The following is a 25,493-nucleotide window of genomic DNA, read 5'->3' on the forward strand; positions in this document are numbered from 1 at the left end:
CCCCTATAATGTGGATATTGTTCCGTTTGGATTGGTCACACAGTTCTCTTAATATTCTCTCATTCCTGGAGATCCTTTTATCTCTTCATCAGCTTCTCTGCATTCCTGTTCTCTGATTTCTATTCCATTAATGGCTTCTTGCAGCTCATCCATTCTACTTTTAAGTCCTTCCAGAGATTGTTTTATTTCTGTATTTTCCCTCCCAACTTTATCCGTTAGCTCTTGGATTTTTCTCTGTAGCTCCATCAGCATGGTTATGACCTTTATTTTGAATTCTTTTTCAGGAAGATTGGTTAAATCTCTCTCCCCAGGTTCCCTCTCAGCGGATGTCCGTGTGATTCTGGTCTTGATCAAATTCTTCTGCCTTTTCATGTCAATTGAGGTAGTCATGGGCAGTTGGTGCATGTGTTAGCTTTGAGAACCAAGTCCCTTCCCACTTGCTTGTCGCCTTCCTCTTCTGTGAGAATGGTGACCCCTAGCAGCTTGTGCTGGGCAGCTGTATGCCGATGGGGTCTCTGAGTCTGGCCTGTGTGGCTGCAGGGGAGGCTCTGCGGGGCTGCTGTGGGCATGGCCGGTGTCAGACTTCTGCTCTGCTATGGCGGGGCCGCACTGGAGGGGGAATGGGCAGGAAGCTGTTTATAGCTGTGAAGGGCCTCAGAGCTGTGCTGCCGCCCAGGGGGTTACGGCGTCTGGAGTTCCCCTGGATTCCTAGCTGCTGCGCTGAGTGCACCAGGATGCTTCCGTCCAGCTGTGAGTCTCCTGACCCTTTAAGACTGTCAGAAAGCACTCACTTTTCTTTTGTCCCAGGGGTGCTGGCTGTGGGAACCCACTCACAGGTTTTACTGTCCCATTTCCCTAGTATCCACACCACGCACTGTGTGTCTATGCTCCTGGTGCGGATGACTAGGGCTGGGTATTTAGCAATCCTGGGATCCCACTCCCCTCCCGCTCCAACTCCTGTCCTCCCGCTAGGGAGCTGGGGTGGGGGGCGCGTTCGGGTCCCTCCAGGCCTCAGCTTGTATCTTACCCCCTTCGTGAGGCGCTGGGTTCTCACAGGTGCAGATGTAGCCTGGCTGTTGTACTGAATCTTCTGGTCTCTCCTTTAGGAATAGTTGTATTTTTTGTATTTTCCAAAATATATATGGTTTTGGGAGGATATTTCTGCTGCCTTACTCACGCTGCCATCTTGGCTCCTCCCTCTGTGATCAGGCTTTTAAGACCTCTGACCCTTAACCCGTATACATTGTTACCTTGTTCTGTGAGCAATTCAGGAATTTGTTTCTGCCTCTGCTTTATCTTTAGAGTCCAAATCACCCCCAGCCCAAGTAATTTCTTGGTTCAGATCCCCGTAGGTAAAGCTCAGTAAGAATCTGTGGAAAGAAAATGGCAGAAAGTGGAACATCTTAGAGACTGAAGTCTCTACTGACTCCTTGGGATCTTGAGCTAGTTTATTCTGTGGGTTTCAATTCCTTCATTATAAAGTGAGGAGGTTGGGTGATCATCTTGAAAGTTTCATTTCTGTGATGAGAGCATGAGGAATGAATGGTGCCTTCATTTTTTAAATTCCTCAGAGATTTTTAGCCCAGAGCAAGAGAAAGCTGCTGATTTACATAAGATTGAATTACAGTCCATTCAACCCCTCTAAACTCCTACCCTCTGGAAGAGCCAAATGAGTCCATTTATTATGGAACCAAAGTCTGATTTTTCAGAACCTAGTTGAATGTTTACTTCACATACAAGCCTAAATAGTAGGTCCTAGGAATCAACTATTCCAGTTGGAGCAGCTTACTTTATTTGATCTTTATTGAAGGCAGTGTTTTATGTTAAAAGCATGTATGATTATGTAATACAGAACATCAAAGGGCTGTTTTTGTAGCTTTTAGTACTTTGATTTTTACTTGATGTCTCTTTGGGGTTTGTCCCAATGCTGGCACAGCCCTGGAAATATTGACTTAAAGCCTTTTTCAATTCAAGAATGCACTTAAAATGATGGGCAGAAAATGACAATGCCAGATACTCAGTTTTGCCTTTTACCTAGAATTCTCTTCAATGTTTGCCCATGTTTATGAGTACATGTATGAAAGAGGATGGGGAAGAAGGTTTTTGATTAGTCTTGCTAGGGATTCCATCTCCAACCTATCCTCTCTCAGTCCCACGTTGCCTACTTCTGAGATGCACTGCCAAGGACAGAGTCATCGGAGGACAGTCATTAACCAAACAGCTAAGTACACACATATTTAAGGGCAGTTTCAAATGCTTTGGGAGGTAATAATACCAAAGCAAATTTCTCAAGGCATCTCCCACAGGAGCTTTAGTGTGAGTGGGGTATCTGGAGCATTGCTAATGTGTGGCTGTGGGCCAGCAGCGTGGGCATTACCTAGGAGCTTGTTAGAAATGTAGACTGGCAGGCCCCACTCCAGACCTTCTGGGCCAAAATTTGCACTTAGGAAGATCTCCAGATGATTCATAGGCACAGAAAACTTGTATAAGTGGCTTATAACACAAAGTGGCAAGTGCTATGATAATTCAGCATAATTAAACTTTTTTTTTGGCACTTTACAAAAATTACATGATTGGATTTTCATAACTCCACAAAGTAGGTAGTGTCATTATCCTTTGACAGATAAAAAAAAAAAGTGTCTTGCCTAGCTAATAAAAGCTGTGAAGAGATGGAGCCTAGTTTCTAATCTCTTATGATTGGAAGAGTATCAGGGAAGGAAACAATGTGAAGAAAGGGATGGAAAGTTGCAGATGGCATTTAAAGTACCCAAAACATCACAGTTCTATAATTATTAACTATTGTTTGTGAAAGTGAATAGCGGGAAAGTTTGAAGTGTAAGTAAAAGCAACTTATGCAGATCCACCTCCAGTCATGTATCTAGTATTGACATTTCCCCACTTAAGGAAAGAGAAGGAAAACTGGTGCATACTGTTAATGACAGTAACCCATGAAAAAGTCCGTCCTTCTTACTGAAAGCAACTTTTAAAAGTCAGAAAAGTTACTCAATCCCCACTCCTCCCCGCTTCCACCTCCCATAGTAGACTAATGCCTCCTGGCTTTATACTAGTGATTCCGGGGCAAAACCTTCTATCATGTAAAGCTAAGTCTAGAAAGACTGGCCCACTCTTAGCTGCTTGGCCTACATCTGTAGGGTATTCTGTGACAGACTGCATTTGGTCTGACCCACTTTGAGAAAGGTGATCACAAGGGTTGTCAGGAGATCTAAAAACCTTTCAAGCTGTATTTTGCAGGTTTTAGCCTGGAAAAGAAGACAGGAGGCACTGGAAAGCTATAGCCAAATATTTACCAAGCACGTATTAGCTCCTGAGGACAAGAGTGCTGAACATGACTTGGTCAGTTGCCTGCATCATGGAGGTAAGAGTCTAGTAAGGAAAGTAGACATTAAACAAACAACTACAAATAATTAAACAAAAGTGCTGCAAAGCAGCTCTGTGATGGAAACCAAAAAAGAGGAAAGGAAAACTTCTTGAGGAAACAGTGATTAAACTGAAACCTGGATTATCAATAGGGAGTTAGCCAGAGAGGACAATCCAGTTACGTACAAAGGCAGCCTTTGCAGTGTGTTAGTGACATTGACAAGTCTGCTATAGCTTGACTTAAGAGGAGAAAGGGAAAGGGAGAGAAGGTTGGATAGTTAAGAGGGGACTAGGTATTTTAGTGCCTTGTAACCATTTTCTAGATTTTGGATTTTGTTTGAAAAGCAATGAAGAACCTTGAAAGTAGGTGTTGCATTAAGTCCTAAGTTGTAATGTGGAAGTCAGAAGCTCCTAATAGGACATGATGTGGACGACTACTGAGTGGAAGTGACTGAGTGATGACTAGCTGGTTGAATGGATGGGTGGGTGACACTGAGGTGGGGCCTTCAGTGGTAATTCATCATTGGAGGTGTTCAGGTGTCTAACGGGAGTCAAACAATAAATGAGTTTTTCAGACTGAATTCTCTATAAGGCACCTTATGCTATTGAGAACAAGCACTTTATACTATTATTTTACAATACCTTGTATTTTGTCATAAATGGAGCTACAAATAATAGTTGCCCTTATCTCTATGTATAGCATGGTTCTTTTATACAAATTATTGAATTCTCATTACAGCTTTGCAAGATAGAAATTACTCCCGCTTTACAAATGAAGATATTGAGCCTCAGGTAAATTGCCCAAGGTAACAAAGTTAGTGAATAGTACAGCCAAAATTTGAGTCCAGATCCATTGTGCTCCCAAAGGCCTATCCTCTCAACAGCTAGTTTCAAGTACACAAATAGGGTAATAGGCACTTGATGAATGAACAGTTAGAATTCCTCTAGGAGACTTTGCATTTACTGAAAAATAGTTTAATGCTATGTGCCAAACACTAGGAATATGTTAGTCAACAAAATGGACATGGTCCCTGTCTTCCTTGGGTTTGTGATAGGGAAGACAGATGTTACATCCAAAATTGCTCAAATAACTAATTATATCAAGTGCCATGTAATGGTGATCTAATCTAGTGTGGGGAGTTCTTAGGTAATGATTCAGTTGTCACAACCCTATCTTTCTCCAAAGTTTCTGGTTACTATTCTTTTTTAATGGTTTCTGACCTATTTTTAACCTGTTACAGTCCAATTCTAAGTCTCATGTGAATAATTTATATTTCTTGCTAGAAAGGATTCTGGGTACAGTCAGTCACTAACAGAGTATGAGTTTAACATCAATAGCAGTCACTCCTAAATCAGTATGTCATTTCACCCTGACCAGCATTCTAAATTCCACTTTTCTGGATGTCTGATTCTTCAAGCAATTTGCCATACTTCCCCTTCCTGCAAGAACCAAACAGTATTCCTTCTCCGCCAGTCTTCCCTATTACTGTTCTGTCTCCCAGTCAACCAGAATGAACAAATTGGAATAGCATCAGACAATATTTTTCTAAAAACTTTGTCATAACTGACTTGTCTTCCTTATCATGCCCCTTTCCTCTTCTTATTGCAAACCCTCTTTTGGATTCCTGCTTCGTAATTGATCTCAATGTAGATTATATGCCAGTATGCAAACTTTTTTCATTTAAGATTTTTGAGAACAGACCATACATTTTTTATTTTCATACTTCCTTGCCAGTAGATAGGCACTAGTCAGTAACTAAAGGATCTGCAAAAGTTATAAATAGGTTGTGGTGCAACATGCTATTTAAAAAGTGCTTAGAAAATAATACAATTTTGTTCCTAATATAAGCCTTGTGAAGGAGGTAGAATCCTCATCTGTAAACAGATGAGCAAAATGAGGCTTAAATAGGTTACAATAAAACCTTCCCAAAGATCACAGTTTGTAACCAATAGTAACCTATGAAAAAAAAGAATGCTACAAAATGATCCAGTAAGAACCTCCCTCCACATTTACCAAATAAATTCTTCACTCTTTAGAAAATCCCTCTTTAGGTCTTATTCCCGCAATCTCCACCTGACCTGTGCTCATTTTCATTTGTCATGGAAAATAATTGCTGTCCATTCAATGGATTGTTGGAAAAGTTCTGTATCAGTACTGTCCAGGAGGGTAACCACTAGCCACATGTGACTATTTAACTTTAATTAAATGTAAAATTCAGTCCCTCAGCCACACTACCCACATTTTAAGTGACTGCTGGCAACCATGTTGAACAGAGCAGATATAGAACATCTCCATCATTCCAGAAAGTTCTACTGGATGGTGCTGTGCTAGAGATAGGACTTACCAAAGATCAGAGAAAGCAGTATGACTGAACTGAAAAAAAGAAACCAGTGCCTGGTTGGTTTTGAATGAGAAAGTTCACCGGGTGAGTGGGAAGCAAGCTGTCCTGGGGATTTTCTTTTTGCTTTTGTTGGGAATAGGAGTATTTGCCTTATGGAAACGAAGTGTTCAGTCAATTCAGGTTATCCTCTTTTGTTACAGAGAAATTTAAATAGTTTTGAGATTTGATTAGTTCTCCCGTATTGCTGACGCCCAGTTTTAAGACTGCAGATGAGCAAGGGAGAACCTTTGTTATCCTTAAAAACTAAGTTATCCTTAAAAAATTCCACCAATTAGGTTCTGAGCATAAAAATGCTCTTTCTCCCAGTGGTCTTTGGCTTGTCTTATAATGAAGTAGATCAAACAAGTTCATAAGCTCGGAAGGTAGCCTGGTTCCCAAATTTATTTGACCACGTACTCCTCCTCAAGTGTTACTTCCGTGCCAGACACCACATGGGCTACCATCTGTAGCCTCAGCACCACCAGAGCACCTGAAATCTCAGGGCTGGCCTTTCTCTTCTTCCTGTGCTGTTGCTCTGCAACTGACCAGGAGGCATGTGCATTCACTTAGTCATCACAACATCTTTATTATTTCCTTGTTTTAACAAAGCAGGGCTCCACAAACACACAGGGGCTCTTTTAGAGAATAGGAATATAATTGAGATTATGAAAACACTTAGGATTTTATGTATTTCTGTTTAACCAATAATAGCTATATTCACAATATAGTCAAAATGCTTAGAGAATTATCAACGATTCCATGAGCTATGAAGAGAGGTTATTTTCATATGACAAACAGAGGTGCACTGTGGTTCAGTGGAAATACAAGGAGGTAGAATTTGGTTTACTTGGTAAAATGCTGAGAGAAGTTACTACCAGATCGTTTTGTAGAGTTCACATACTGTCCTATGTCATTGCTATTGAGGAATCAGTTGTCTTCATTCTCTTAACCTCTCCCAAACCCTGCATGGTAGGCAGGGCAGGTATTCCCACCTCCATTTTATAGGTGAGGGAATATGGTTATCACCTAACCAAGTTGACACAGATGGTAAAAGCTAGTAAAGCTGAGATTTGACCCAGTTTCTAGGACTCTAAATTCAGTTCTTCTCCAAAATCTCAATTAATATAATCCAACTGACCTAAATCCCTAAGAGGGATATGTGTGTATACATATTCACACACATGCATGTCAATTAACTAATAGGAGAATATAAGACAAAAACCGAACTCTTTATCTGTGATTCTGCCTTCCACCCTTGTTTGGTTAATGTTTAACTCAATCAGAAAGATGAATCTGCAGCCCTCTGGACACTTCAGCCAAGAAAATGAGGGTAGTATAACAGTGGTTAACAGCACGGGCTCTGGAGCCAGACTGGAGCTTACCTTGAGGTTCCACCACTTGCTGTGTGACCTGAGAGCAATTACTTAGCCTCTAAACCCCAGTTTCTTTATCTGTAAGATGGGTTTGCTAATAGTGGCTCCCTCAGGGTTGCTGTGAGGATTAGAGATGTTCTATGTATAAAGCTTAGCACATAGTAAGTACTCAATAAGCAGTACTAGTTGTTAAAATAAGGAAAAAAGAGGATTGTTTTTTTTTATTACCCTGGCAGAAATCTGTTCTAGTACTTTGAAAAAATGTTTTCCATGTTTTTCTACCATGACCTGGAAATCCAGTGTTTCGGACTGCTGTGTCCTGAGAGAACATACGTAGAAGTCAGAATTCCTGAATTCCAGTTCTAACTCTACCATTTCCAAGTATATGACCTTGAACAGCCAGCAGGGTCCAAACTATAAGGGATCTAAATGGTTATCCGGTTCTGTTTTTTCTACAAAAATAGATCATGCATAGGCAAAGAAACTCCTAGCAGAGAGCCCTACATGTGGCAGTCTTTCAGTAAATGGTATCTATTATTATAATCTTCATTAATTAAATGCAAATAGTAATCCTGACCTGCTACTACTCCCATTTTGTGGTGATCAAAAGACAAAATAGGTGTGGACATGTTAAACAGAGGGCTTGGCATAAGAATGATGTATTTCTGTAACTATTAGTAGCTTTTGTTTTGCATCTATAGTAAATTAAAGCATTTCACATGAATAAACAAGTAATGTTCAACTTCCGTTGTTTTATTTTAGAAAATAATCTTCTTTGTAATCACACTTTACAAACTTTACAAGAATGGCTCAGAATCTTTCAGATTTTGCTGGCCAACCCAGAAGTGAGTGGTCTTCCAGTTCAAGACAATAATTTCTTCCTGTCGTTGGGTCTGCAAGAGAGAATTTGGAAAACACTTCAGACAATAGAAAACAAAGTGAAGGACCTGGAGGGGATGATCATTTCCCAAAAACTTGCCCTGAAGAGGGACTGCTCCTTTAAGCCCTACTGCAGCTGCTCAGACTGCTAGAGTCCCTCGCCCACATCAGGGTTTACTTCCACATCTGAAATGTGATGGACTCCAATCTTTACCAGAAAAGCAGTTTCCCTCCATGTGCAGTGGTGTATCAATAAAGACCGAGCACTATACGGAAATTACCCTGCAAGGACTGACCCTCTATTCAGTAGGGCCTGCCTCTTACCTGTCTTTTTGGTAGGGTAATGTGGGCGATAGTAGTAGGCAAAAATGTCTCTGCGATTATGGTGCCCACTCGGCAGACTGCAAACCACAAGCATCCTTAGAGAAACAGCTGAATAGGAACCCACGGCAGAAGTAAAACAAGGGAGAGGGGCCAGGGCTGTGGCCTTGAGCTCCATGCCCAAGAGGCTGGGTTGGATATAATAAAATCAGCAAGAAAGTGCTGTGTAAAGTCTATGCTGTGGCCTGTCCTTTGGCCTAAAGGTACATATGCAGCCCAGGAGTCTCCCTGCAATAATTACCCAGTGGTGGGCAAGGGTGGAGGTGAACATAAAGGAGACTTTAATTTTATCCATCTTTTATTAATACACTCTGTGCTAAGCATCATGATAATCTTAAGAATCTGTCTCGAGTGCTTCAGGAGCACTCTAACCGCCTGGATGAGTAATTTCAGAACAAGGAATTATAGTACAGTGGTGTCATATCTTGAACTCAGTGAATTTGCCTTATGTGAATTCCAGCTTGGCAGGGAGCGAAGAAGGGAAAGAGGCATCTATCTGCCATTCTACTCAAAAGTGAGCACCTGATGAAAAAGGTGGCCTACTGGGGAGGTGGTGGTAGATGGTCACCTCAGTGGGTCTCAGAGTCCTCAAGCCTGATAGTGTGTGCATATTCACTGCAATCAGTGTGACTACAGTCATTGAAACACTTTGGAACTGACACCTAAATGAAATATTTTGTTTGGTGTGCAGTTTATTCTCATGCTGGAGAAAAACTGGCTACTCTGGTCAACAGGAGACAGTATAGCATTCTCCCAAGTGGCATCTTTCTAAGGGACTTCCAAGGGTAACTCTGATCATAAGTTTTGTTCAGTGCACTGACATTAAAACAACCCCTGCATAAGATGAAATTTTACTGCACAGTGTGCTCAGTGCAAAAACAGGCTGGTGAATACAGGGTGGAGCAGGAAAGACTTTGCAGAAGTGACACTGAGTTTTGTCCCTTGGTAGACAGAATCGGTGGGATCATCATAGAGCCATTTAAAGGAAGACGGTGGCTTGCCTAGAGAATAAAGACAGTCACAGGGTGGCCAAACACTGGCTATTTTCAAAACTACAATGAAGGATTTTGGCTTCAGGGTAAGACACACTAACCTCATCCTCAAATCAGCTTTAATTTCATATGTGGTGAACAGAACAGATGGGCGTTATCAACAATGTGTATTATCAAAAGTGTAGGTGAGAAGTTTTCAACTGGCTGAATCTTTAAAGTCAATGTCTCAATTTTTTGTGCTGTCTAAATTTCAATGTGTTCCTGCATAGTTCAAGTCTTGGTTACCGTTCTGAGGTAAATCAAAGGAAAGTGTCAGAAGGGCCTAGAAGAGTAGACTGATGTCAAAAGCCTTAAAGGTTGTACTATATTGTTGGAAAAGGACCATTGTAGGTTTTTAAACTGGCAACACAGATTTGGTAGTGTGTGTGGGAAACCTAGGATAGAATGGGCTTAAATGCAAAAGATAAGACAGGCTGGCTTCTCCTGTTAGCGTGCACGGAGTGGCAGAAACTGATGTGGTCACCTTAGTCCTGGCTCTCAGCTCCCCAGAAAGGATGTGTGATTCACACTACAGTCGTAAGAGTTTGATACCAAGTATTCATTCTCAGTATTCTTGAGATCGGAGTACTTATGTCCAGGGCATCAATTAAGGGATCTTGGATGCTTGGCAAGCAGAGAATCAAGGCAAGATAGGGAAAGGGTTTGAGAGCTATTTTATCATTTGTGTTAGATGGGGTAGATGAACTACTCCAAACCCGTGTTCACCACTATAGGGAGGAGAATCCTTATCGTCCAAATTCAGTCTCTTTCCTTTGGCAAAACCCTTACAATAGCCTATTTTTAGGCTTCCATTTCAGTCTCCACACAACAGCCTCTTTGTTAACACTATCTTTCTGCAAAGGGGAACAAGTGATTATTCACTTCCCATAATTCACTTCTCCCTGCACCGTTACCACCCTAGTCCAAGCCCCCATCATTTCTCACCTGGATTCTTGAAATGACCTCCTAACTGGATGCTTTGCTTCCATCTGTGTCCCCATTCAATCTATTCTCTATAGAGTAACCAGAGGTCATGCTACATGTCTGCTCAAAAACCTCCAAATGGCTTATTATTTTACTCTGAGTAAAAGCCAAGTTCTTAACTAAAGGATTGTACATTATGGCATGATATGTATTCCCCCTCCTTCTTATCTCTCCACTCTTTCCACACCCTTTTACTATTCTTCAAATATGCTAAGTATTGTCTGACTCCAGAGCATGTGGGGTCTGCTATTCCCCCATACATAGCACACTTTTCCAAGATACCTACAAGACTTCTTCTCTTACTTTCTTTGGGTCTGTGTCAAACATCTGATAATCCAAGGGATCTTCCTTGACCATCTTATATAAAGTGGTGCCCCTCATACCAACATGCTGTGTCCCCCTACCTCTTTTTCTTCATAGCCCCTATCACCACCACATTTACTTTTACATATTTGCTTATTATCAACCCCTTCCTCCATCTACCCCAGCTCACAAAGCTACAGGAGAGAAAGCAGCTTGGTTTGGTTCACTGCTCTATCCCCAGCACCTAGAACAGTGTTCGGTACTTTGCAGACACTCACTATTTGTTGAATGAGTGAATTCCAATCTCAACTTTTAGAAGGCTCATACACATCCTTTAGAAGATAAGGATTCTCCTCCCTAAAGTGGTAAACACTGGTGTAGATTCCCGTTCCTCTAGTTCTTCAGACACATGGTGACAGAATGACAGTATAACGTGATTCTTCCAAGTAGGAGGGAGCTAGTAGCTTATTGGGCACTTATTCAGAGCCAGATACATTGCTAAGAACTTTACATGATTTTTCTCATTTGCCCCTTGCAATAGAGGGAAGTACTATTCCTCTTGTTTTACTGATGAGGAATTGATGCACAGAGAGGTTAGGTAATTTGCTAATCTGTGGCGCAGCTGTGACAGGCCCTCAAGCAGCCTGACTCTAAGTTTAGGTAGCAGGAATTTCTGAGGCTTTCGGATTAACTGCAGCAGTCTGGATGGACCCAGACAGGTGAAGACAAGACTGATGAGGGCATTCCAATGATACCTCAAGGAGAGAATTTTGAAAGTGTTCTTTCCCTCATATTTTTAAGTCGATAACAGTTTTCACCATAAATTTAAACAGTTGCACTGGATGCAAATTCTGGCAAACTGTAAATAATGACAATTTAAGATAAAACTGTCAAATCACTTTTTACAGTGTATCTGGGAAAATCTACATAACAATTGAATGACCATGGTCATCCATTTAAAATCACACAAATGAGTTTTTTAATATTAAGTAATTCTTCATTGTCCTTTTATTATCTCAAACATATTTATGTTCTATTCCCCCATAAAATGTTATCTAAAATAATACCTTCTATGTGTAAAAACCTTTTATCGACCATTTCCTGGTGATAAAAGTATGTACATGTTAAAGTTAAATTTTTAAAAAATTGTATGGCTCTGTGTACTAGAATTCTTCTGAATTCAGGAATCATTACAATTATCTTTAATATATATGGTTCAAAATGACATAATTACAAATTTTGATGATACATAAACTACTGGAAATGCATCTCCCAGAGATGGATGGGGCTTTCCCACAAATTCATGTATCTGAATGACTATTTCTTACTGGTAGATTAATGGCATTCAACTTTATTTTCATTTGTTTTCATAGATACAGTGCTGAGAAATTACATTTTTAGCTGTGAATGCTGGTAGTTTTGTAATAGGAATGTCAATTCTTTGGTTTCCTTCTGAGTTACATGCCAGTAATCTAGTATGTGTTCCTTCAACAGCTAACAGTTCAATTAGGTCCACCACAAATTTGTTGAAAGCAAAGAACTGGAAACAATCTGATTTGCAAAATAATTTGTTTTCCTGTCATTAGAGTCCTCTTTTTCAAGTGACTTTTAATTATACTGATTACTCTCACTTAGAGGCATTTAAGAAGACTTGGGAAATTCGAGATATTGTTAATTTCAACACATTTTTAGCGTTACAAGATCACTGTAATTTAAATATATTTTAGTTGCAGCTGCAGATTTAGCTCAATTTATTGTAGGTAATAATTATGTAATTAGCAAAGCCGATCTCTTTGTCAAGCCAATTAACCAAATCAGACTTATCTTCAGTCAGAAAATTTTTCACTTTTCAAGTCAAATAAACATGTTAACAGGCGTCCCTGTGACCACATTTCACTTCTAAATTCCTAGGTAGACGTGGCACTGAGTTTTGGCATCAGTCTGTCCCTAGATAAAATAAGCCCCTTTCTTCGGATAACCCACGCTATCCTTGCCTTGCTCCAGGTCATTTTCTTAAGCAAAATGCCGCCTCTGGCTTCACTTGGAATGGAAGAGATGTTTAAATGAAAATCTCACTACTGCCCTCCCTGTAACATGTCTGAATTCAGAACGTCCCAATACGGGCCAAAGTATTGTACTTAACAATGCCTAGCCTCGCTCTTAACTATCCCTTTTGTCTTAAGGTAACCCAGGGATGAACATAGCAGTCTTAACAGCACTAGTTTAGAGGAATGATTTCTAGAGCCTGGAAAGCCGGCTCCTCTCGCGTTCTCCCCAGCTTCCTCAGGGCGGTGGTGGCAGCCCACTCTGCGTCAGTTCCAGCTTAGTCCCGACTACCAGTGGGGCTTTGAGACAGGGACCATGGGTTTAGACTTGAGTGGGCTGAGGGCCTCTGGAAAAAAACAAAGCAAGATAATCCATTGTGAGATTTGCTTTGGCCTACTGGAGGGCCCAGCTTATTTTTTTAACTACCCGGGTGCTGCTTTTCTTTCTCCTGCCCTAAACAAATTATTTGTTGCAACTTGGGCAATGTAGCAAGCAAGCCCAAAACAACATTGTAAAGACAGGAAGGCTTCCATCTTAAAACCCAATTAGTTAAAAAGTAAGTTTCTTAACAAACAGTAAGTCAGCCCACCTTGGGAGCAAAGCAGGCAGTCTTGAGTGACATGCTCCCAGACCAGGGAGCTGCTGTCCTGGGAGGAAGTGAGAGCAGTAAAATTCTTGTAAATAACCAGGAAGACTAATAAGAAACTTAGTGTTTCTTCAAAGGGTAAACATTTTAGGACTACTTAGCAGGTGTACATCCCTAGCCCTTTGTCTCTCAACAGCCTATAAATCCCCTAGACAATGCACCTCCCCGGGGCTCTCTTGTCCCCTTTCTGGCCTGAGCCAGGAGCTCTGTCCTCTCGCTCTCTCTCCAAACAAAAGCCTCTGCCTTGCTCTCCTACCTTGAGTATTGGCGAGGTTCATTCTTCGACTCCGTGAACAAGAACCCTGGCATCAGCTTGTCCCGGCCGGGGAACGTGTGGCACAGGCCGCAGCCCAGCCGGGAAAGCCCCGGGCGAAGGGATACCACTGCCACTAGAAGGCTAAACAGCGCAGAGCTCTGCGGCTCCGCGGGGCCCAGACAGGAGGCCGGAACCCTCGGAAGGAACCCGGCGCGCAGGAGAAGGGGAAGACTGTTGGTGAAACGCTGTTCTGCAGAACAAAGTCGAGCGTCGGAGGCGGGGCTGGCGGAGGCCGGAACTCGGGATCTGGGCTCGGGCCGGAAGTGAAGAAGGCGAGACTTGTGCTTTTCCGGTCGGAATCGGGCTCGCTACGGAGCGTCGCCGAGTGGGAGAGTGTGTAACACTGCCGGCTGCGTGGAGGCGGTGGGATGGCGGGTGGTGCTAGTGCTTGGGTGCTCGGAAGGGACAGATATTGCTGTGACACTGCGGGGACGCTCTGAGGGGACTGGTGTCGGTGCGGCACCAGTGCACGCCGAAGGGGCCGGCGGCACCAGGTGGCCATGGGGATGTGGGCGTCGCTGGACGCGATGTGGGAGATGCCCGCCGAGAAGAGTATCTTCGGAGCGGTGCTGCTCTTCTCCTGGACAGTGTATCTTTGGGAGACCTTCCTAGCGCAGCGGCAGGTGAGCTTAGACAGGGCCCACCTGACCCCGACACCCACCTGACCCCGACACCCGCCTAATCCTAGGCCAAACCTTGGTGTCGACCTGAGTTCTTGGATAAATACCGAGGCCACAGCCCCAGCCTCGACCCTACGGGCCGCTACTGAGTTCCCTAACTTGGCTCGATGGCGGGCATGGCCTCGAGGAGATCTGGTGCCGCAGGGAGGTTTTACGCAGCGTTATCATGGAACCCAGGATGATTACGGCCTGGCGAAAGGGAAGACAGGGGTGCCGCCTGTCAGGCGTGCCCTACAGCTTCCTTAAGGATCCTCGGGCCCAGACTTACCTCCTACATCTTTGGCGGTGATCCATAAGCCTTCAAAAGGGAGATGCTAAAAATTTTAGAGTCACAACTTACCCATGACATTTATGTAATTGTATCAGCCACAGTGTTAGGAAACCATTTTATGAAAATAAAGATTTCCCAATCCTTCCTGATCTCTTTTTCTTAAAAAAAAAAATTTATTGTTTTTATCCAAAGAGCAGTATTTTCTTGTTTTTCTTAAAAGTATCTTTATTAATTATATTTAAACAGTTATAACAGTAAAACAGAAAGTGAAAGTTCTTTACAGTTGCCTGGAGGTAATTGTAACAGCTTGATGGATTAGAGAGCTGAACTTTTAAAAGAAATTTAAATTTAATTGATCGCTTTTTTGCAGTCTCTTACGGATGGTTTGCTTTCCCTACACTCTTCTATGTTGCCATTGAATTATGTTAGCCATGATGGTTATGAAAACCTTTTTCCTCTTCAACTGCTGGAACTCATTTTCTTGAGCATTACAGTCTTTTTCCTCATCAAATGAATCTTTTTAAATTGTAATTGAGACACAGTATTCTGTTGGTTTCCGGTATACAACATAGCAATTTGACAATTATATACATCAGGAAATGTTTACCAGGGTAAGTGTAGTTACCATTTGTCATACAAAATTATTACAATATTATTAACTGTATTTCCTATGCTGTACTTTTCATCTCTGTAACTTATTTACTTATAACTGGAAGCTTGTACCTCTTTATTCCCTTTATTCTCTTTGTCACCTACTTTGCCCATACCTCCAAGCCGCTCCCCTATGGCAACCACCAGTGTTTTCCTCTGTATGTATGACTCTTCTGTTTTATTTGTTCATTTTATTTATTTTTTCTGCATATAAATGAAATCATTTGGTATTTGTTTCTCTGACTTATTTCAGTTAGCATAATACACTTTAGGTCCAGTGGCAAATTTCATTCTATTTTTATGGTTGAGTAATACTCCATTGCATATATGTACCACATCTTCTTTAACCATTCATGTATTGATTAACACTTAGGTTTCTTCCATATGTTGGCTATTGTAAATAATGCCATTCCACATGAATTTTTTTTTCACATGAATTTTTAAATTGAAACTTAAAATTTTTTCTGTATCTGTTAATATCTTGGTTATATTTTGATAACCTTTTAGTTCAGGTTATTCAAAGAGCTGTTAAAGTGTATAGCACTAGGTTCTCTGACTTATCTCCTTGGATAGCTTCATTAGTACAGAATCTTCTATACTTAGAGAAGATCCTTTGTGTAAAGGAAATACACAGTATGTAGTATCTAAATTGGGGGTGGGGTATTGAACATCTATCTATCTTTAAGTCTAGTTATAGTAATTACTTTTCGGTAGTGTCTTTACTCAGTTACGCTTTAATGCCTTTTGTTGAGGGTTAAGGTGCATAATATTTAGAGAAGCCATTTGTTATAAAACCATTGTAGAAGATGTTGTCTATTATATTTAGTATCTGTCCTCTATTATGTCCTATGGGCTGAAATTACCTTTTATAATTTTGTATAATGACAAAGTTTGTCTTTCTTGAAGATCTGATATGTTTCTATCTGTCATTCCTCAAATTTTCCTTAATTTGGCTTTTAGGATCAAATCTAATAGCATTGTAATATCCGTTAGTGCTTATACTTAGCATATTTGATTCCTTCTTGACACAAATTTGTTTTCTGTGTTATAGAATCTTTGTTATACCTGGAATGAGGGATACCCTTTGTGATGTTATAATTTTGGTTTACACGTCCAACTGAGGTGTGATGACAACCCTGATTTTAATTTTACTTAGTCAGCTAGCCTCAGATTCTCTTGTTTTGCTTTTACTTAACTGGATCAATTGTTTTAGTAGTCAGTGTACTTGGTCAAATGCAACATTTGTGTATGTGTAAAGCAAATTAAGTAGCCTTAAATAACAGGTTAATTCTGTAAACTATTCAATGTTTGATTGTAAATGACTATAGTAATAAATAATGAGTTGTTTTGACTGCTTCATTCAAGTGTTTTCTTCAAAAATATTTCAGAGACGGATCTATAAAACAACAACTCATGTACCACTGGAGTTAGGACAGATCATGGATTCAGAAACATTTGAAAAATCTCGACTGTATCAGCTGGATAAAAGTAATTTCAGCTTCTGGTCAGGACTCTATTCAGAGATTGAAGGCACTGTGAGTAATTTACTTCTTGGAGAGACAATCTGTCAAATTGATACTTTGTAATGTTTGTTTTCATTTTGAATTTTTGTGACTGCAAAGGTACCACTTCTACAAGTCCTAGAATGCTTTCCTAACCATTGTTTTTGGTAGTAATGGGTACGGAGCAAAAGAGGCAGAAATGTGCCCGTTTAGCCAGTTGAAAATGATAGAATATGGCAACTGTGACCAGGTGTGAAAAAGGACCTTATGTTGTAAGTTTTTCTTGTGACAGTCCTACTTGTCTTCTGCCTCTCTTAACCCTCTAACCTGTCCTTCACCTTGCAGCTAAAGGAATCCTGAAGCATAATTCCAGTCATAATATTCTACAGAAAATCTGTTACTGGCTCACTATTTCCTTCCAGGTGAAGTCCAGATTTCTTGGCATGGGTTTATGAGGTCCTTTTTGACCTCACCATTGCTTATTTGAGCCTCATCTTTTTTTTCTTTCCCCCAAATTTTTTATCCTTCTTCATTGTCCGTCTCATACCCAGCTTGGTGTTCTATGACTCCGAGTCTTTCACATGCTGGCATCTCTGTCTGGCTGCGCTTCCCCTCCCTCTTCAACTCCATTCTCTCATTGGTGGCTGATGATCTCTACTCTTCCATTAGGATCTGGCAGAGACATTCTTTTTTTCTTTCTTTTTTTAAAAATTGAATTATCATTGATAGACAATCTTATATTGGTTTCAGATGTACAACACAGTGATTCAGCAGCTACCCACATTATTAAATTCTTACCCCCTCTAATGTAGTTACTATCTATCAATATAGAAAGATGTTACAGAATCATTGTATTCTTCATGCTGTACTACCATACTCATGACCTACTTATATTGTGATTGTGAATTATTGTAGCCCTTTAACCCCCTCCTTGCCCCTCTCCCGTCCCAACTCCTATCCTCCCTCTTGGTAACCACTAGTCAATTCTCAGTGTTTGCAAGTCTACTGCTGTTTTGTTCCTTCTGTTTTGCTTTGTTTTTATGATCCACAAATAAGTATTTGTTTTTCTCCACCTGGCTTATTTCACTGAGCATAATACCCTCTAGATCCATCCATGTTGTTGCAAATGGCAGAATTTCTTTTCTTTTTATGGCCGAATAATATTCTGTTGTGTAAATGTACCATATCTTTATTCATTCTGTTGATCTTTATTCATATCTGTTGATGGACACTTAGGTTGCTTTCATATCTTGGCTATTGCAAATAGTGCAGCGATAAACATAGGGGTGCATATATCTTTTTGAATCAGGGATCTTGTTTTCTTTGGGTAAATTCTTAGAAGTGGAATTACTGGATTGAATGGTATTTCCATTTTTAGTTTTTCGAGGAACCTCCATATTGCTTTCTATAGCAATTGCACCAATTTACATTCCCACCAAGAGTGTAGGAGGGTTCCCGTTTCTCCACATCTTTGCCAGCATTTGCTCTTTCTTGTCTTTTGAATAGTGACCCTTCTAACTGGTGTGAGGTGATACCTCACTGTGGTTTTAATCTGCATTTCCCTGATGATTAGTGATGTGTCTGTTGGCCATTTGCTTTTCGTCTTTGGAAAAATGTTATGTTCAGGTCCTCTGCCCATTTGTTAATTGGGCTATTTGTTTTTTGGGTGTTGAGGCATAGAGACATTCTTCTAAGAAACCATTTGAAACTTCTTTGTCTCTCAAGTCTGGATGGGATAGCAACCTATCTTTCTTCCTATCAGAGTCGTTACCATATTGCGTTGAATTTACCTGCTTCATTGACAAACTGGTAGTTCCTTAAAGAAAGGGTACTTTAAGGTCTTGTTCATCATTTTATACCTAGTGCCTGGTATATAATAAGCACATAATTCATATTTATTGAATAAAACAATGAGTGACAGATAATTTTTACTTAGCAATACAGGACCAATCTTACCTGCATTCTAAAAGACAAGAGGCTGTATAGTATAGTGTATAGTATAGAGGAGTGTTTCTCAGTCTTTTTTTCATTTTTCATGATCTCCCCTGACCTCTGACCCTGCACCTTTTTAGACACTTTTGTCCTAATCTCCCCTCCATGAAATTTTAATACTGCTGATGTATTTATTCTATTTCTGTTTCTATACTGTAGGTATGTATATTTGTGCTCTGTTCATAAAATGAATAGATTTTTTTTCCACCTCCAAAAATCAATTCTTGGTTTTCCAACCCCCAAAACAATTGAAAGCACATGGTGTTGTTAAGAGCAGACTCTGAACTCAGGTAGCTTGAGTTTGACTCAGCTTTGCCATACCAGCTGTGTGACTTCAAGTAAGTCACTGAATATTTTGGTGCCTCAGTTTTCTCATCTGTTAAAATTGTTTGGTCATAATGCCTCATTCATAGTGTTGAGAGGATTAAATGAGTTAATATATTTAAAATGTCTAGAACAGTATGTGATCCACTGTAAGGGCTCTGTAAGTGTTGGCTATTATTATTTTTATCATCATGATCATGATTATCGTTACTGTTTCTCCCGAATTCTTGGATCCCCCAGTACCAACCACTAAGAGAAAGATGACTAACCTGAAAATAAATGAGATTGGCTAACATAATTTTTTAATCAATTAAAGAGAAGAAACCCATCCATTTGTGCTTTGTTAAATGCTGTCAAAATTGTCTAGCTAGTCACAAAACTGTCCTTCACAAATATGGAAAAATAAGATTAGTGTGGTTAGAACCAAGTTATTAGACATTTCTCCCATTTCCTCAAGATGGTGGAAAATCCCAAAGCTTCTGAAAGAGTTAAATCTTGGTATTTTAGAAAAATTAATAAATGATCCAAAAAAATAAAATTGCTTTGGCTTTTGGAGTACACATGATTGCTAGTAATTAATCTTTTCAATATTGATTTTGTATATTTTTGCTACTCCAAGCCTGCTTTAGTTACTGAGATACCAAAGATTAACATTAAAACTTGATGCCTTCCAGCCAAGCCAGGAAAGGTAGCATTATTGTGGATTATACTTGGCTTTGGCTAATTTATCTGAAGGATTTCTTCTGCTAGGGCCAGGGCCCAAGTAGGAAATCAACCCTCAGAGTAAGGTTGGAGTAGAGGTAGTGAGTTTAGACACTCTCCTCTTTCCTCATTGATGGTTAATTCTTTGAAGGCTTTTGACCTACCCCCTCAGGGCCATGATAAAAGGACAAGAAATACCTTTTTAGTCTCCTTGGTTGTCACTAGTCAGCAGTTCCAGGAAAGGTGGGCAGTAGCTTGGTTGTTGCAGTTGGTGATCACAGGAATGGCTGAGTTTGCTCTAGGAGATGAGAGAGGTGGGTAGAACACAGCTACTGAATGAGAGCTTTGTAATGAGCTATGGCTCAAACTAGAAGCAGTACTGATAGGCTAAAGCTGGGATTAGGAATAGGCTTCATCATAATTGTATAGGTAGTGATTTTCACTTCATATATTGTTTTTATATTTGTCACTTTGATGTATACAACAGTGCCCTGAGGTTGAACACATAGGCATTATTATTTCCTTTTCGTGGATGAGAAAGTAAAGGCTCCAAGAAATTAAATGACTTGTCCATTTAATGGCCAGGTGACACTAATAAATGGGCGAGCTGGGGTTCAAACTGTGCTCTTCCAAGTCTTTAAAATTATATTTAAGGAACTATTCTTGAAACTCCAGGTACTACATCATGAATGTGATAAATTTATCTTTGGGGAATTAACAGCTTTATTTACCATCGGGTAGAAAGCATTTTGTGTTACTTTGAAATCCTGTTCTGTTTGAAAACAGGTACATTAATTCCTGTTTTGTGTTCATGAAAATTAATAGGCTTGTATGTTTTGGTCACAAAGAATAAGTGCAAAGATTGATTAGGCTTTTTTTGTGTGTGTCAGTACATTTTTGTTTGGTGTTTTATTTTTTTAATTGTTTTTTATACTGAGGTATATACAATAAAATGCCCAAATATTTTGTGTACAGCTTAATGAATTTTGACATATGTATATACTCATGTCACCATCGTCTGGCCTTGGTACTTTCTACCCGAGGGAACGTAAGCAGAGGCTGTGTGTAATGAATTGCAGGTGCTGCTGTTCACACAAATGTGACAGGACCCAGAGAGAAAATGTCCAGGCTCTCTGCGACAGACTTCCCTGATATCTCAGAGTTGAATAGAGTTCTGTTAAGAAATGGAATGGCTGAGGAGTGGAGGAGGGCAGTGTAGAAAATTCAAATTGTTGCTTCTCCAATTTCTCAGTGTTTCTGAGTGAGCAGTTTAGCCTTTCTGAACCTCATTTTCCTCCTCCTTAAGATGAGAAGTACAGAAGCTTTTCAGCTTGATATAGTCCCACTTGTTCATTTTTGCTTTTGTTTCCCTTGACTGGGGAGATATGTTCATGAAGAAGTTGTTCATGTTTATGTCCAAGAGATTTTTGCCTATGTTTTTTTCTAAGAGTTTTATGGTTTCATGACTCACATTCAGATCTGTGATCCATTTTGAATTTACTTTTGTGTATAGGGTTAGACAATGATCCAGTTTCATTCTCTTACATGTACCTGTCCAGTTTTGCCAACACCAGCTGTTGAAGAGGCTGTCATTTCCCCATTGTATATCCATGGCTCCTCTATTGTATATTAATTGACCATATATGTTTGGGTTAATATCTGGACTCTCTATCCTGTTCCACTGGTCTGTGGCTCTGTTCTTGTGCCACTACCAAATTGTCTTGATTACTGTGGCTTTGTAGTAGAGTTTGAAGTTGGGAAGCAAGATCCCCCCTGCTTTATTCTTCCTTCTCAGGATTACTTTGGCTATTCGGGGTCTTTTGTGGTTCCATATGAATTTTAAAACTATTTGTTCCAGTTCGTTGAAGAATGCTGTTGGTATTTTGATAGGGATTGCATTGAATCTGTAGATTGCTTTAGGCAGGATGGCCGTTTTGACAATATTAATTCTTCCTAGCCAAAGCATGGGATGAGTTTCCATTTGTTAGTGTCCTCTTTAATTTCTCTTAAGAGTTTCTTGTAGTTTTCAGGGTATAGGTCTTTCACTTCCTTAGTTAGGTTTATTCCTAGGTATTTTATTTTTGATGCAATTGTGAATGGAATTGTTTTCCTGATTTCTCTTTCTGCTAGTTCATCATTAGTGTATAGGAAAGCCACAGATTTCTGTGTATTAATTTTGTATCCTGCAACTTTGCTGAATTCAGATATTTGTTCTAGTAGTTTTGGAGTGGAATCTTTAGGGTTTTTTATGTACAATATCATGTCATCCGCAAATAGTGACAGTTTGACTTCTTCTTTACCCATCTGGATGCCCTGTATTTCTTTTTTTTGTCTGATTGCCATGACCCCATCATGTCATCCGCAAATAGTGACAGTTTGACTTCTTCTTTACCAATCTGGATGCCCTGTATTTCTTTGTTTTGTCTGATTGCCGTGGCTAAGGCCTCCAGTACTATGTTGAATAACAGCGGGGATAGTGGGCATCCCTGTCTTGTTCCCGATCTTAGAGGAAAGGCTTTCAGTTTCTCGCTGTTAAGTATGATGTTGGCTGTGTGTTTGTCATATATGGCCTTTATGATGTTGAGGTACTGGCCCTCTATATATCCATTTTGTTGAGAGTTTTTATCATGAATGGATGTTGAATTTTGTCGAATGCTTTTTCAGCCTCTATGGAGATGATCATGTGGTTTTTGTCCTTCTTTTTGTTGATGTGGTGGATGATGTTGATGGATTTTCGAATGTTGTACCATCCTTGCATCCCTGGGATGAATCCCACTTGGTTATGGTGTATGATCTTCTTGATGTATTTTTGAATTCGATTTGCTAATATTTTGTTGAGTATTTTTGCATCTACATTCATCAGGGATATTGGTCTGTAATTTTCTTTTTTGGTGGGGTCTTTGCCTGGTTTTGGTATTAGAGTGATGCTGGCTTCATAGAATGAGTTTGGAAGTATTCCTTTCTCTTGTATTTTTTGGAAAACTCTAAGGAGAATGAGTATTATGTCTTCTCTATATGTATGATAAAATTCAGCGGTAAATCCATATGGCCCCGGGGTTTTGTTCTTGGGTATTTTTTTGATTACCGATTCAATTTCATTGCTGGTAACTGGTCTGTGTAGATTTTCTGTTTCTTCCTTGGTCAGTCTTAAAAGGTTGTATTTTTCTAGGAAGTCGTCCATTTCATCTAGGTTTTCCAGCTTGTTAGCACATAGATTCTCATAGTATTTGTTAATAATTCTTTGTATTTCTGTGGTGTCCATTATGATTTTTCCTTTCTCGTTTCTGATTCTGTTTATGTGTGTAGATTCTCTTTTTCTCTTAATAAGTCTGGCTAGGGGCTTATCTATTTTGTTTATTTTCTCAAAGAACCAGCTCTTGGTTTCATTGATTTTTTTTCTATTGTTTTGTTCTTCTCAATTTCACTTATTTCTTCTGTGTTCTTTAATATGTCCCTCCTTCTGCTGACTTTGGGCCTCATTGTTCTTCTTTTTCCAATCTCAATAATTGTGACTTTAGACTATTCGTTTGAGATTGTTCTTCCTTCTTTAAATAGGCCTGCATTGCTATATACTTTCCTCTTAGAACTGCCTTCGCTGCATCCCACAGAAGTTGGGGCTTTGTGCTGTTGTTGTCATTTGTCTCCATATATTGCTTGATGTCTATTTTAATTTGGTCATTGATCCATTGATTATTTAGGTGTATGTTGTTAAGCCTCCATTTTTGTGAGTCTTTTTGTTTTCTTTGTACAATTTATTTCTAGTTTTACACCTTTGTGGTCTGAGAAGTTGGTTCATAGAATTTCAATCTTTCTGAATTTACTGAGGCTCTTTTTGTGGCCTAATATGTGGTCTTTTCTGGAAAATGTTCCATGTGCACTTGAGAAGAATGTGTATCCTGCTGCTTTTGGGTGTAGAGTTCTGTAGATGTCTGTTAGGTCCATCTGTTCTAGTGTGTTGCTCAGTGCCTCTGTGTCCTTACTTATTTATTTTCTGTCTGGTGGATCTATCCTTTGGAGTGAGTGGTATGTTGAAGTCTCCTAGAATGAATGCAGTGCATTCTGTTTCCTCCTTTAATTCTGTACTTGTTTCACATATGTTGGTGCTCCTGTATTGGGTGCATATATATTTATAATGGTTATATCCTCTTGTTGGACTGCCCCCTTTATCATTATGTAATGTCCTTCTTTATCTCTTGTTACTTTCCTTGTTTTGAAGTCTGTTTTGTCTGATACAAGTACTGCAACACCTGCTTTTTTCTCCCTATTGTTTGCATGAAATATCTTTTTCCATCCCTTGACTGTTAGTCTGTGTGTGTCTTTAGGTTTGAGGTGACTCTTGTAAGCAGCATGTAGATGGGTCTTGCTTTTTTATCGATTCTATTACTCTGTGTCTTTTGATTGGTGCGTTCAGTCCATTTACATTTAGGGTGATTATTGAAAGATATGTACTTATTGCCATTGTAGGCTTTAGATTCGTGGTTACCAAAGGTTCAAGGGTAGCTTCTTTACTGTCTAATCGTCTAACTTAATTCATTTATTAAGCTATTATAAACACAGTCTGATGATTCTTTATTTCTCTCCCTTCTTATTCCTCCTCCTCCATTCTTCTTCTTTTTTTTCTTTTATTGAAGGGTAGTTGACACACAGTATTACATTACATTAGTTCAGGTGTACAACACAGTGATTCAACATTTATATACATGATAATTCTAGGTACCAGCTATCACCCTACCAAGCTGTTACAATATCTTGACTATATTCCTTATGCTATACATTACATCCTGGTTACTTATTTATTTTACAATTGGAAGTGTGTATATATATATATATATATATATATATATATATATATATTGTGTGTGTGTGTGAGGGCATCTCTCATATTTATTGATCAAATGGTTGTTAACAACAATAAAATTCTGCATAGGGGAGTCAATGCTCAATGCACAATCATTAATCCACCCCAAGCCTAATTTTCGTCAGTCTCCAATCTTCTGAAGCATAACGAACAAGTTCTTACATGGAGAACAAATTCTTACATAGTGAACAAGTTACATGGTGAACATTACAAGGGCAGTCATCACAGAAGCTTTCGGTTTTGCTTGAAACAGTCAGTTCAAATATGAATACTCATTTGATTTTTATACTTGATTTATATGTGGATACCACATTTCTCTCTTTATTATTATTATTTTTAATAAAATGCTGAAGTTGTAGGTAGATACAAGATAAAGGTAGAAAACATAGTTTAGTGTTGTAAGAGAGCAAATGTAGATGATCAGGTGTGTGCCTGTGGACTATGTGTTAATCCAAGCTAGATAAGGGCCATAAAACATCCACGTATGCAGAAGATTTCTCTCAGAACGGGGGGGGGGGAGGTTCTAAGCCTCACCTCTATTGATTCCCCTTTTTCTCACCTGATGGCCCCCCTGCGACTGTGCCTGTCTTAGGTTGTTCCTCCCTTGAGGAATCTTACCCGTCTCTGGCTAACCAGTCATCTTCCGGGGCCTACATCCTCCTCCATTCTTTATATGTTAGGTGTTTTATTGTGTGTTCCTTTTGTGTTTCCTTTGACTGCTTTTGTGCATAGTTAATTTTATTTTTTGCCTTTAGTTAGTATTTGATTGGTCTGAGTTCTTTGGTGTGATTTTAT

General features: G+C 39.7%; 2 protein-coding genes across 3 annotated transcripts in view; both read left to right on the forward strand.

The window, feature by feature from the left end:
• Window positions 1-506: 506 nt before the first annotated feature.
• TMCO2 (transmembrane and coiled-coil domains 2) lies at window positions 507-8,208 on the forward strand. Its single transcript, XM_036876503.2, is given in 5 exon segments — window positions 507-750; window positions 4,118-4,170; window positions 5,793-5,900; window positions 7,895-7,946; window positions 7,949-8,208. Coding segments are annotated over 5 exon segments (717 nt in total).
• A 5,546-nt stretch (window positions 8,209-13,754) lies between these two features.
• The window catches only part of ZMPSTE24 (zinc metallopeptidase STE24), a 74,844-nt gene continuing 63,105 nt past the window's right edge, over window positions 13,755-25,493 (forward strand). Inside the window, exons 1-2 of one of the 2 annotated variants that reach the window (XM_057500067.1) lie at window positions 13,755-14,341; window positions 16,709-16,855. In XM_057500067.1, the coding sequence (XP_057356050.1) occupies window positions 14,219-14,341; window positions 16,709-16,855 (270 nt within the window). In that variant the 5' untranslated portion in view covers window positions 13,755-14,218. The remainder of the gene's footprint in view (window positions 14,342-16,708; window positions 16,856-25,493) is intronic. The other variant, XM_057500066.1, reaches the window with a different exon arrangement.

This window comes from Manis pentadactyla, chromosome 4, assembly GCF_030020395.1.
Source record: "Manis pentadactyla isolate mManPen7 chromosome 4, mManPen7.hap1, whole genome shotgun sequence".
NCBI classification, from domain to species: Eukaryota; Metazoa; Chordata; class Mammalia; order Pholidota; family Manidae; genus Manis; species Manis pentadactyla.